The sequence below is a fragment of the Typha latifolia genome, chromosome 4 (genome assembly GCF_019914945.1).
Source record: "Typha latifolia isolate L0001 chromosome 4, TyphaL0001v2, whole genome shotgun sequence".
Classification (NCBI taxonomy): domain Eukaryota; kingdom Viridiplantae; phylum Streptophyta; class Magnoliopsida; order Poales; family Typhaceae; genus Typha; species Typha latifolia.
Window position 1 is genome coordinate 6,660,923 of NC_133089.1, and position 13,241 is coordinate 6,674,163.

At 38.4% G+C, this 13,241-nt stretch overlaps 2 protein-coding genes across 7 annotated transcripts; one reads left to right on the plus strand and one right to left on the minus strand.

Moving 5' to 3' along the window:
- The first annotated feature begins 520 nt into the window (after positions 1-520).
- Positions 521-9,045, plus strand: LOC140786723 (pentatricopeptide repeat-containing protein At2g01390). 4 transcript variants are annotated; one of them, XM_073135347.1, is made up of 4 exons: positions 521-1,380; positions 1,515-2,835; positions 5,017-5,162; positions 7,547-9,045. In XM_073135347.1, exons 1-2 carry the CDS (start codon positions 675-677, stop codon positions 2,507-2,509), a joined length of 1,701 nt encoding a protein of 566 aa, XP_072991448.1. In that variant the 5' UTR covers positions 521-674; the 3' UTR covers positions 2,510-2,835; positions 5,017-5,162; positions 7,547-9,045. The 4 variants fall into 4 exon arrangements, with proteins under 4 accessions (XP_072991448.1, XP_072991449.1, XP_072991450.1 ...); XM_073135348.1 differs by having other exon boundaries at positions 7,551-9,045; XM_073135349.1 differs by having other exon boundaries at positions 8,327-9,045.
- A 1,763-nt stretch (positions 9,046-10,808) lies between these two features.
- Positions 10,809-12,223, minus strand: LOC140786821 (protein SOB FIVE-LIKE 5-like). Of its 3 annotated transcripts, XM_073135504.1 has the most exons (5): positions 11,568-12,223; positions 11,394-11,480; positions 11,228-11,302; positions 11,047-11,115; positions 10,809-10,921 (listed from the first exon to the last, which is right to left on the minus strand). In XM_073135504.1, exons 1-4 carry the CDS (start codon positions 11,913-11,915, stop codon positions 11,056-11,058), a joined length of 570 nt encoding a protein of 189 aa, XP_072991605.1. In that variant the 5' UTR covers positions 11,916-12,223; the 3' UTR covers positions 10,809-10,921; positions 11,047-11,055. The 3 variants fall into 3 exon arrangements, with proteins under 3 accessions (XP_072991605.1, XP_072991604.1, XP_072991603.1); XM_073135503.1 differs by having other exon boundaries at positions 10,809-11,115; XM_073135502.1 differs by lacking the exons at positions 10,809-10,921; positions 11,047-11,115 and having other exon boundaries at positions 11,123-11,302; positions 11,568-12,146.
- Positions 12,224-13,241: the final 1,018 nt, after the last annotated feature.

Here is a 13,241-nt window from a genome sequence, read left to right on the forward strand (position 1 = left end):
TGATTGGGTGAAAAATTTATTAAATTTTAATATCAATGTTCATGAGAGGAGTTGAATTCATAACTTTCATCACACAATAGTTCAATTTTTTTTATCGTGTCCTTATAAGTGTTACTGAGATGTAGGTTATTCTATATATAGGTTAAAATAGTACATCAACATACAGATACAGCGCTTAACATGTGTATGGGGGAAATTAAATTTATACTTATAACCTCAGTTATGAGTTATTAAGATCATGTCATTAGACTACAGTGCTTTACTGTTGCTATATAAGATGTGTTACTCAGTTTTTTCTATGAGCTAGAAGGCTTTCCAAGCCAATCGCAGAGACATTAATTGAGTATAATCGTTAAGCTAAATTACTAATCTATTAAATAATTTTCACTATAATATTATTTAGAGTTGGAGTTAAACTCTACTAAAATTAGTTAGTAAAATGTGTTACTACTCGGTAGCATTTACGGTGACAAAGGACCGAAAGCATATTCCTTTGCAAGATTACACAAGGTGAGGACAGGGCCAACTATCTGTTTATTAAAAACCCAACGAATCTATAATAAGATTCAGTTGATTTGACCAAATTTAGGAGTTCACAGGCCATTTGCTGAGTGCTGTATGCAAAACCTCTATACTTTTCGCCTCTCTCTTCTCCTCCCCTTAACTCGACCAGAATGCCTTCCCCTATTCCCACCGCTCGCGCCCTCTCAACCCTTCTCACCCGCCACCCTCGTCATGTCTCCCGCAAAAACCAATCCAAGAAGAAACCCCACAAGAAATCCCCTAAAACTCCCGAAGAAACCCCGGCCCAAGCCCCCACCACGTACATGCGCGCCACCATCCACAGCATCTCCTCCATCCTCCGCTCCTCTTCTTGGGACTCCGCCCGATCCCAACTCCAGCTCCTCCCCCTTCGCTGGGACTCCTTTACCGTCAACCGCGTCCTCAAGACCCACCCTCCCATGGAGAAGGCCTACCTCTTCTTCCGCTGGGCCGACGTAATCCCCGGATTTAAGCACGATCGCTTCACTTACACCACCATGCTCGACATCTTCGGCGAGGCGGGCCGCATCGCGTCCATGCGCCAGGTGTTCGACGAAATGTCCCAGAGAGGGATCGTGCCGGACGCGGCGACGTACACCTCCGTGATGCATTGGCTGGCGAAGAACCGAGATTTGGACGGGGCAGTCAGGGCGTGGGGGGAGATGCGGCGGAGCGGGTGCCGGCCAACGGTTGTGTCGTACACGGCGTTGATGAAAGTTTTGTTTGATCATGGGCGAGCAGAGGAGGCTGGTGGGGTGTATAGGGAGATGATGGAGGTGGGTTTGTCGCCGAATTGTCATACTTATACCGTGCTGATGGAGTACCTTGCGGGCGCTGGTGAGTGATTCTTTAGTGTGGCAAGCTTCAATGCTTTTTTGTATTAGCATATTACGTATTTTAATCCAGTTGATAGAGCTATAAGCCTATAATGTTAATATCAATAGTAACCACTTCCTCTTAATCAAGGTTAGGTAAATTTCATGCTGCTCTTGATATTATGAGAGAGATGCAAGAAGCAGGAGTCTTACCTGACAAAGCTACATGTAATATTCTTGTCCAGAAATGTGCAAAAGCTGGTGAGACATCAGCTATGACTCAAGTTCTCCTATACATGAAGGATCACTCGATTGTTCTTCGATGCCCTATATTTTTGGAAGCTCTCAAAGCTTTGGAAACTAATGGTGAAAGTGATTGTCTCCTCCGAGAAGTAAACCCTCATATGTTGTTTGAAGGCATTGACGATGATTACAAATTTGAATCAACTGCTACTGATTCTATCTCTATGATTGATAGGGGCATTATTGTTAACCTTTTGATGAGGAAGAACTGGATTGCTTTAGAGCATGTAATAAGTGGGATGACCAATAACCTTATAGATTTGGACTCCAGTATCATATTGGAAGTTGTGCAAGATAGCTGTGCAAATTCTAAGCCATCTTGTGCACTTGCAGCATTTCATTATTGCTTACAAATGGGGAAGGAGCTCAAAAGATCTGCATACAGCTGCCTTATTGGTTTCTTTATTAGAGAATATTCTTTTCAACTGGTCTTGGAGATTGTTGAAGAAATGATTAGGGCTGGTTGTAACCTTGGGACATATCTTTCTTCCATCTTGATATATAGGCTAGGTTGTGCTGGACTTCCTTCTTATGCTGCAAAGATCTTTAACCTGTCGCCTACAGACCAGAACACAGTTACTTGTACTGCCCTTATTTATGCTTATCTTCAAGCTGGTGAAGTTGATAAGGGTATCAAGCTCTATTCAAAAATGAGAGGTCTGGGAATTCCTGCTTCATCTGGAACATATGAAGTATTGATACAAGGTTTAGAGAAGGCTGGCAGAATCCATGATGCAGAAGCTTACAGGAAAGAAAGAAGGAAATTACAGTGGCGTGAGTATTCTCCAAAGGGGGGTTTACCAGAGGAAAGTTTGTGCAATTGTCTCTTCTCTGGAGATCATGCTTAAAAAGAATATGAGTACTGTATTGTGGTCTCAATCAATTTATTGTAGATCCTCTCTCAGCAGCGTTAAGATAAGAAGTTGTATGCATTTGGTAATCTGGTTATTGGATGGAACCAGGACAGGTTGAACCAATTAGAATATCGAGGTGCAATATTTGACCCACAACAACTTGGAGATCATACACGGAACTTCTTTAAGGATGGGAATGAGAAGGGACTATCAGGCTAGCAACATCTATGACTACACTGAGGGTTCTATTGAGTTGAAGGAACACTAAAGAAAGAAGTTACAGCAGTGTGATTATTTCTCTAGAGGCGCTTTTACCAGAGGTGAGTTTGTGCAGTTCTCTTTTTTGAAGATAATTCTTAGCACACTTTAACATATTGTGGTCTCTTGAAGTTCTTTGAAGCTCCTCTCTTGTGGGAGTATCAAGATGAATCATGAAAGTCATGCATATGGTTATCTGGTTATTGGATAGGTTTAAAAAATGAGTTAAAGAGCTTGAAGGAACCTGGTAAGGTTGAATATCTTAGAATATATGAGGTGCAAATAACTGGTCTACAAACAACTGGTAGACTGAGAAGGAGAAAGAATAATTGGTCTAATAACTTCTATGACTATCCTGGGGGTGTTATTGAATTTAGGAAATTCTGAATTTGTTCATCAGTATATCACCACTCTGAAATTCATCATTGCAAAGCCTTTTCATTTGGTAGTTTCAACTTTTGAGTTGAGAAGCATTTTGCTAAAAGGCAGCATGTATAAAAGGTACAGAATGTAGATTTATGTGCTTGCAAGTTGTTTATATAGTTTTGTGCTACTCAATGGCTTTTCATGTGCACAAGCATAGAATGTAAAAAAAGAAACCTTCTAGTAGCAGGATTAATTTTTGTCATTGACAATCTTATGAATCTTATTACCAATTTCTGTTTGAAAAATTTATACATATTTGCGAATGATATCGGATGGAAGTATTAGGTATGTCAGGTCCTCTAGGGAAAGTAAGAAGGGAGAACTGAAGGCTTAGCATCTTTGTTATGCAGTAGACACTTAATAATGGAAGGTCCTTTTCCAATTTATTGACATTCTAGCATAACAGTCAACATAATTCCCTCTGATGATGGATTTTTGGCTAATTGCAAATTTACTTGTACATATATTAATTAATTGGTTTTTTTCCCATAGCTATGAATTTCTTTCTGATTTTGTTCTGTTCTAGCAATTAATTATTGAGAAACTTCTTCATTCAATTGTTTCTCCCTTAGACTATTATTCTACTGAAATTCTTTTGCAAGAAAACCATTTAAGTAAATTCTTTTTCTTTCTTATTACTTCAATTATGCATGATTGACGCTGCTGTAATTAAAATATACTATATATAAATGCTTTTCCTATGTTTTGCACAGGCTCAGGAAGAAATTGATTTTGATGGGAGGTTTACGATAAAGTTGGTAACTTAGGGAAAACCTACTGTGAAGCGAATATTGAAGTTAAAAGAAATTATGTAGCTATGATGTAACCCTAGGTTATGCAAGATCATTACACATGTTTAGATATGAAATCGATCATGTTTGGTCTCATTTGGTTTCAAATCAATAGAAGAGAGAAAAGAGGATGAAACTTAGCTCTGCCAAATGGCCCAAATCAGATGAAGTATGATTATGATGCTTACTTGGAGCACAAGTTTCATGGCAACACATTTGGGTTAAGGAACAAGAAATAGAGTAAATCTGGGAGGAACAAAAGAAGAAGTTAAGATGAAGAAGACGAATCAATACATTTTCCCGATGTCATTTTTATATATTTATAGAGAGAGAACTACCCTTCAACACATATCATTTGCATGTCAAACCTACATCGTAAGCTCGTACTGGGTTTTATTTGAAGATTGATCTTGAGTAAGTAAGGTTTTAAAAGATTGTAAGTGGTAGCCGGGGGACAAGGGATCATGTAGCGGCTAGGTGTAGGTGGGTGCCATTATTCAAGATGGTAAACAAATAAACAAATAAAAGAAATAATAGTTAGAGAATAAGTTAAATTAATCCTATAATCTAAATAATATACTATTGCATTCTTGTTAAGAACTATAGTAGCTATTGTAATCCACTAATTCAACATGTACACTAGCTTTGATTTTCAGAGCCAATCTATATACTAAAAGTCTAAAATATGATACCAGATGCTAAGATGATCACTTAGATGGGATCTAAACATTAGTTATATTCTGTCTTAAGACTGGAGCTTGAGCATTAAGGTGGAACTTTTCTAAACCAGTGTGAGTAAGCCATCAGATTATGCCACTATCTTGTAGATCCAGACCTAAGTTATTTATTTCATGGATGTATGAAGCATACCATGGTAATCCTCATCTGTATTGCATGTAGTGTACCAATAAGAATTAAGAAAATACTAACGTTACTTTGCTTCACCCCTTCCTTTCTTGTTCATCTTTTAAATTTCCACTATGTCAATACTTAGAATTTTTCCAACAAGCTCAACTTGCATTTCAGGGACTAATCATCCTCAAGACTGTCCTTAGACAAGCAACTAAACTAGCCCTGTAAGTTTGCCTCAAAATTGGCCAATGATTTTCTTCTAGCTCCGCCCATTCATCAGAGGAAGCTTGAAACACAATATGTTCCTCCTGTTCTTTAAGGTATGTGGACTTGACTAACCATATGATGACTACAATTTAAAAGGTTTATTTTTGTGAATTTGATTTTTTTTTTCTCGAATATAGTATGATTTAGTGTTCTCACTTATGCATGGCCACTTTTCTTTTTTTTTTTTTCCTTTCCTTTTTCTTTTTTTCTGTAACATCAGTAAGCATTCCAGCTTATCATTATATTGCCTATTTTCCAATATAGCAGGTTTTTTGTGGTTTTACTTGTGATGCCTTTTCAAGCTTTCACGACTAAACAAGCTAAGCCCAAGCAAGCTGGCACGTGACTGTTTTGGCTTGAAATTGCTATAACATATATCGTACTCATCAGTTGCGGTTTTCACTTATTGAACAATAGGGTTCTAGATTAAGGTTCATAGTGCCTCATTCCGTAGATACATAATGCTGAGTTGTTGGCTAGCTATTCTGGATATGCTACCTTGTTATCCATTTTGGGCATGTGAATTATTTAATTGTTATATTCATTCTCTTAAAAAGCTTCCACCTTAGATAGAATATAATTAGGTCCGCTTAGATCCCGCTTAGGTGACCGCCTTAGCATCTCGTATCATATTTTAATATGTTGATTGACTCTAAAATTCAAACTTATTGTACATATCGTTGAATTAGTGGATTCGAATAGCTTATTATAGTTCTTGACAAGTATGCATTAGTATATTGTTCTGATTATATATATTAATTTAATTTATTCTCTATTTATTTATTTATTGATCGTCTTGAATTCTGGATGCCCACCTAGGCACCTGTGTACTCACCTAGTGCCTAGGCGCTACTTGATCCCTTGCCCACCCATCTACGAACATTGGTTAGATTTATTTATTGGCACAGATAGCTTTGGCAGATGTTGTTCAGAATGAGTTCAGTCTAGTTCTTCATAACTTGGATGGGATAGGTTTGAATCAAACCAAACCCTGATCCACTGGTTGGAATTGAGTTCTTTTACTCTTACTAGCCCATTTACAATGTAGGTCCTAGTAGTCAGACAAAGCAGCAGACAGGCAGGGAAATAAGCTTGTCATGTCAAGTTGGATTAATGGATCTAGCAACCATCATAGCTGGATCACTATAGGTTGGCCATCTTTACTCATACTACATATGTGCTGATTCTCATCTGATCTACCGGCCAGCAGATTAAGTTTTTGTGATCGGAAACTATCTCTTTAACAAAGGGTTCTGGTAGAGATTTAAACTGTGATCAGAATCTGAGTTTCTGTTGAGAATTCTCCCTAACTAGTAGTATGGGTTGGGCTGTGGCTCCACTGAGTAGTATTGCTCCCTCTTAAATGAAATACATGTTTCTAATAGAATTTATTCTGAGATGTGTTGCTTCTTTTTCTGAGAATTGTACCTCAGCTTTAAGTGTGGAATCATCTTCTGAAAGTATGGGTAAATGGTAGAGATTGGTATTTTAGTAAGTTACCGACAGATATTAATGGCATTAAATGTAAGTTTAATGGTCAGTGTATTGAAACGCGGTTTTGGCAGCCATCCTAGCAAACACACTATACCTCCAAATTATGTGGTTCAAGGCTTTGGCGGGTCGATTTGGTACTTGGCTGGCCGATTTGGTGTTAGTTAAAAAGAAAAAAAAACTCATCTGCCATAAATCCTCTCCTCTCAATCACTCTATCGATATCTCTCCTCTATGCCTCTAGATTATGTGCTACAAGGCTTTGGTGGGTCGATTTGGCGCTTGGCGGGCTAATTGACGTTAGTTAAAAAGAAAAAAACTTAGCTGCCCTAAATCCTCTTACCTCTCGGTCCCTCCCTCGAGCTCTCTCCTCTCTCAACTAGGGGTGCATTTGGGCTGAACTCTTAGCAAGATTGAATTGAGAATAATTTCGAGTTTAGATTTGTGATCTTTTTCAATTTAAGCAAATATTGAGCTCGAGCCTAAATAGGCGATCAGTAAACAATTTTGAGCTTTAATTAATTCTAGCTAAATTTCAAGCTTGATCAAACTTAAATTAAATTAAGCTTGAATTAGGCTTGAATCAAACTTAAAATAAGGCATAATTTAAAATGTTAATTAATAGGAATATTCATGTATTTAGAAAAATATGTATTTAAAAAAGATATGATATGATAATAATAGAGAAATAAATTTTACAAGATCAAAGTACATAACAATCCACTTAAGTAAATTTTAGCATATAACAAAAAAATATAATATATATATATATATATATATATATATATATATTAACTATTTTGAGTCTTATCAAGCTGGCTTATGATCAAGCTTGGCTCGAAATTATTTTCAAGCCCATTTTGAAGATTAAGCTTAGCTGACCCCATTTTTGAGCTAGCTTGATCAAGCCTTATTGAGTTGAGCTCGACCTGACTTGATTGTTTAGACAGCTCTATTCTCAACGGTGGACAACAAACAATGCACGACGACATGGAGGTCGGGCTCATGTGGCAGTGTGGAGGTCAGGCTCATGCAGTGGTCTGGAATGGAGATCCCCTTCTAGGATTTCCCATCTTCTCTAGCTAAAATGGAAGTGCGGAGGTGTTGGCAAAGTTGGGAACTTCCGAAGCTGATTGGTGTTTCTTTGCTTTGTGACAGCTTTGGTTTTCCAAATCCATATCCGCATTGGAGATATATGGAAGATCCAGTGTTGACTTGATCTGTATAGATGATGAACTTGTGGATTGGGGCAAGTCAGAGAAGCAATGATCCAACTGCAACTCCCGTGGAGATGCAATAATGTTTGTTCGTGTTGAGTTATGACTTAACTAATACATGTACATAATAAGAAAGGCCAAATTTGCAATCAAGATTTAGTTTATTTGCAGTTGAAGCTTAAAAATGCTGTGTGCAGTCGGAGCAGTAAGCTATTAGAATTAGGAATTAGTTGCTATTCTGCTGATTACAAGTGCTAATTGGTGTAAATTTTTTTAGATATACTATTATTTAGTATTATTATACAGTATGTATAATTTATTTTTTATTTTTTATATATTAAAAATGTTAGACTGTCTTAGCAACCGCATACTGTTTAGACGCTACGCGGTCGCAGCCGCTCGCAAATCATGGCTGCCTTAAAGTATTGATAATGATTAGTAGACCTCCAGACATTTTAATTATTAAATATAAGAGATTTAACAGAGATTTTATTATTTTCATGCTTAAGTATGTACAGAAAGTTGCACTATTCATCTTCTGACTCCTTTATTGATCTTCTTCGGAATATGCTGGTCTCTGCCGTCCCGGAAACAATGCTTTCTTTTACCTTACACTGGCCACTGGTGGGACCGATGAAACTTCATTCTGAGGTGAGATAGATCAGATAGATTCAAAGGTGTGGCAGAATGAAGATATAAGAGGAAAGCTGAGTCAGTTCTGGAAGTTCCGTTTATTGATGAGGCCTGCATGCTTGAGTCTTGACACCTAGTGTCCCCTCCTATCTGAACCATGCATTGCAGAATGGAGATGACCCCCATCCTGATCCTTCCAACAAATCAAGGGATTACAGCAGTCCCCAGTCTCATGACAAATCTGGGTGCTCTTAGGTTCCTACCTGCACAGAGGATCAGCAAATCAACAAAGTATTTCTCCATACACTTGAACCCTTATAAGTGCCAGCATTAAGGATATCTTCTTCTCTATAACTTTCAAGTGGATACTTTTGTTTCTTTGCCCTTATGAGTATCATGCAGCTGGCATTCAGATTATAGAGTTGGACATCAAAAAGATTTCTGTTGTAGAGTGTATATTTTTTAATGATCCAATTCCTATCACCTAACAGTTCTTGCATAAATTCTGTGTCTTGTGTTCTTGGGACCATTTGGTTATGAAGAGACACAAGCATAAATAGTGCTTCCAGAGCTAATCAAGTGAGGGAATTTAGCATCTCTGATTGTGTTGGCCACATTCTGCAATGCAGGGCGGCATGTGCCTGCCTGGGCTCAGCTACAGTATTCTTATTCCATTGTTGGTCAGAGACTACTACTACTACTAGTTAGTTGGCTTCCATAGTGTGTCATCACTGACCAACCCAACTCCAACTTGATCTGTGCTTCATCTAAGAGACTGTGTATTGGTTTAATATCCTATGACTGATGCATATGTAGCCTATTTTTATGAAATGAACGTTGGAGCGCATACCGGTGCTCGCACGTGCACATGTGACTGTGTGCATGCTTTGCGTACCGGCGCACGTGTGTGCATGTGCTGCTTGTTCAAAACGAACGAGTCAGCTTAAATAATGTTCAGGAGCACTAATTTATTTCTTTCTTTATATTTCTACAAAGGAGTTAAAAAAGGAGAATTTGGGTTCTTGTGATCCAGTATAATAGACCGGTGTTAGGCAGGGGTATTTTAATGCTCTCATTGCCAGCTTTGCATTTTTATATGTTCTTTGCTCAGGAGATCTTGCACTTGATTCTCAATTCCCAAATGTTCTTCTCTTTTTTTCCATTGTTTCTCTCTCGCTCTCTCTGTTTGTGTGTGTGTTTCGTGAGCAGAGCAATGCAGGAGACGAGATTGACTGCAAAAATACTTAAGATTTTGATTGCACGCCACATGACCAAAGGATGGGGTCAAGGGAGACAGCCTTGGATGTCCAAAATATTATAAAATGGATACGTATGCAGTTTGTGTTCTAACTTCGGTGACTGGCCATGGAATCGTATATAATTGGCATCACGTTTTGGGCATGGAAGATCGAAGAGAAGGATCTTATCTGCAGACTTGAAATCCTTGAGATATTCCTTCCACATTCCTTTGGAACCTCCTCTTTGGCATCTTCATCAGTCTACCAAGTATATTTTACCTTTAAGAAAAATTAAACCAAACCCAGTTCTATCATCTCTAGATTCCCTATATAAGAAAAATGATTCGAGTAGTTCAGCAAAGTGAACAATAAATAAATGAATGGTACCCCCATAAAACCAGAGTCCTTTAAATTTTCTTTAAAACCTCATAATAAATGTATTTACTTGTCCATATAAATCAATAGGCTGAGAAAATACAAAAGAAAATTAGCTGTTGCATCTTTGATATATACATTTATGTCCCTTTTGTTCAATTACTGCTGGCATTAGAAGGAAATCTTCCAGCTTGATTTCTCCATCCAATGTGAGGAAAAGATCACTCACTGACACACCAATAAGATACGCTGTCCATCTTGCACATCAAAAAGGTATGTCTTTGGGCCACCCTAGTATTGGAATTGGCCAATCCATTGGAACTCATTTGGATCATTAAGTTCCTTGTGTTGCCCTAACTCAATTATTAACTCTGTGAAGTTTCAATTCTCTCTCTCTCTCTCTCTCTCTCTCTCTCTCTCACTTTTTGTTTGTTAATAGTACACACAAAAAAAATCTATTTGTACTATTTTAAAAATTAAACTTTTCTCTTTTGTGCAAATGGCCCGTCAATGGGCATACACATGAATACAACTTTTTGACATAGTAATTGCACCTGAAAGAAATGACTGGATTTCTGGTTTAAAGAAGATAAGTATATTATTTATCTGAACCACACAAAGATCTCATTTGGATACACATGTTTCAATTGTAGATAACATTGTGAATAGCTAAGAGGAAAGCAGTGAGTAGTGAGGGGACACAGCCTGGTGCCAAATAAGACCATAGGCAAGTGAGGACAGGAAATTGAACAGAAGGTACCACTCCATCTTGTTACCATCATTCAAGACAAAAGAATTTGATATGAAGAAGAAAAAGAAAACAATTTATTTCCCCTCTTTTGTTCAGGATGTTTCCTACTGCATTAACAGGGCAAAAAAAAAAAAAAAAGATTAAAAGAAAGGTAAAATAAGGAAAATGACAGAGGAGAGAAGAAAAGAGAAATAAATGAAGGCCAAAGAAGGATCTTGGAAATCTATACAACCTCTTCCATTCATTTCTCCTGAGTAAAGGAGTGGAACTTATCACCTCTTTTACCTTCTTCCTTGCATGCCTGTTGATATAAACAACTGGAGTGAGAAGTTGAGAGCTTCAGTTCATATGAAGAAGAAACAAAGAATGAAGGAAAAAAAAGGGGAAAACAAATTAGGAATCGATGACATTACTGGTCTTGGTGCTGTTTGCTTCCTAGGATTAAAGGATTGAAGGTAGCCCGTTTGCTTCTGCAATGTAGACTTCTCCTGCAAGACATTGGGAAGAAGAGAAGAGTAATTAGTAGAACCAATTAAAAAAGTGTAGGAGAACAAAAGGAAGAACAGAACAAAAGTCTACCTTATAATGTGTTGCAGAGGATGCACAGGAGAACTCCACAACATTATCCATAGTTTCTCTCATGTTGGTAGTTGTGGCATTGATGCTCTGCAGAATATCCACAGAACCAAATGAGAAAAAGATGGATCCACAAAGAGGGTAACAGAGGGAGAGGATAAAAAATGGGGTCAATACCTCAGAGTAGCTCAAGAAACTGGAACTGGCAGTGTCATCAAGTAAGGAGGAGAGCTCCTTGTGCTGCTCTGACTCCACCCTCCTCTTCTTCCCGCCATTATTTCTATTAGACAAAGCAGCAGCATCAGAGGGAGTGGAGACACGGAAGCAATAGTATTGCTCCTCCTCATTGAAGTGTGGTGGCCCAGATGATGCATCTGAGACCATCGAAAGGTCTTCTTCTTCTTCTTCTACTTCTACTTGAAAGGAACTTCCTTTCTCATAAGACTGGTCTAAATACATGGTCCAACCGGATTGGCACCCACTGCTACACTCAGAACGCTCTCCTCCTCCTTCCCCTAGCATCATTGTGATCAATGGAGTAATGGGTCTCGCTCTCTCTCTCTCTATATATATATCTATCTATCTATACATACCCAGTGTGAGTTCTCTCTTCCTGTTATTGTTTGTAGTTGGAGTTGCAAGATTTAGGTGGAAAGTAGTAGGAGGGGGAGGGGTTGCAGGAAAAACGAACAGAATCGCACCCCGAATTCCAGACTTGTTTTGTCGTGTTGCACATGACATCCTTCCCACCTCCTTGCTTTGGTTTCCTCGGTGCAGATGATATTAAACTTGCCAGTTGGGCCTTGAGGCGCTTTGTTTGCTTTCTTGCTGACACAAGAGAGAGAGGAGAAAGAGAGAGAAGATAAGAGAAGGAGAGAGAGAGAGAGAGAGAAAGAGAGAGAGAGACGCACACACAACAACGCATCACATGAAACGCAGCAAAGCTGTGTAGTGTACTACCCGCCCATATTAACCCATTATTTTCTTTCAAATCCTCTCTACTAGCGCATGTCATTTGCATTTAGGAAAACTTATCAAAAACATCATTCATCTTAAGTACCTTTATTGTCATTCATACCGTGTTATATGAATATTTATTATTCTATCTCCATATTTTGCTTTCAAGGTCTATAAGCATTCCGATATTCAGACAAAATGACCTTCGTATCCCTTGATTAATTTATTATGATTAAGATTAAAAATAACTAGGGAACCGTGTTTTAAGGCTAAACGAGATGTATTTCTAAGCTCGCACCTCCAAAGACAATGTTGCCTCCTCCAAGCTCGTGCCTCAGAAAAACATGCCTTGAAGGTAAAGAAAGGTAAAGGATTTTCTGTTGTATTTTCTTTTTTTGGTCGTGAATAGTAGGAAATCTCTTTCCTTGGCATCTCGAGTTGATACCAGAGGGCCGCCTAATGCAACTGAGCCTAAGCCGTGTTTGAGCTTAAATTGAGCCTATTTTCAAACCAAATTCAAGCCATGTCATGTGGGTTCCTTAGCCCAAAATTCCTTAAGGTTGTTGCTAAGCCAACTTGTGATGGGTACCCGTACCCATACCCACCTCTCTTTTGGAAGCCATGAAGATGTGGAGGATGACTTCCTCTCTAATGCGCTAGATGCCTTGGTGCCCAAACAATGGGGTATTGGAAGATTTAGGTCAGGTTTGATAAAGCTTTGGGTTGTGCTCTATAATTGTAAATGGTAGTAGCTTTCCTCCTCCCTCATGTATCAACAGGTCCAAGGCTTGTAAACTAGGGAGTTGGCCGCCTCCAATGCAACTTTGAGATTGCTTGTAGGATTATTTCTAGATTGGAAGCCCTTGAGGCTTCTATTTGCACTCTTATCTAAGG

Coding starts and splice junctions, on each gene's coding strand:
- LOC140786723 (XM_073135345.1), top strand. CDS start 675: ATGCCTTCCCCTATTCCCACCGCTCGCGCCCTCTCAACCCTTCTCACC. Junction 1,381..1,514: donor GGAGTACCTTGCGGGCGCTG/GTGAGTGATTCT, acceptor AATCAAGGTTAG/GTAAATTTCATGCTGCTCTT.
- LOC140786821 (XM_073135502.1), bottom strand. CDS start 11,915: ATGATGCTAGGGGAAGGAGGAGGAGAGCGTTCTGAGTGTAGCAGTGGG. Junction 11,481..11,567: donor GTTTCTTGAGCTACTCTGAG/GTATTGACCCCA, acceptor GATATTCTGCAG/AGCATCAATGCCACAACTAC. Junction 11,303..11,393: donor CCTCTGCAACACATTATAAG/GTAGACTTTTGT, acceptor AATGTCTTGCAG/GAGAAGTCTACATTGCAGAA.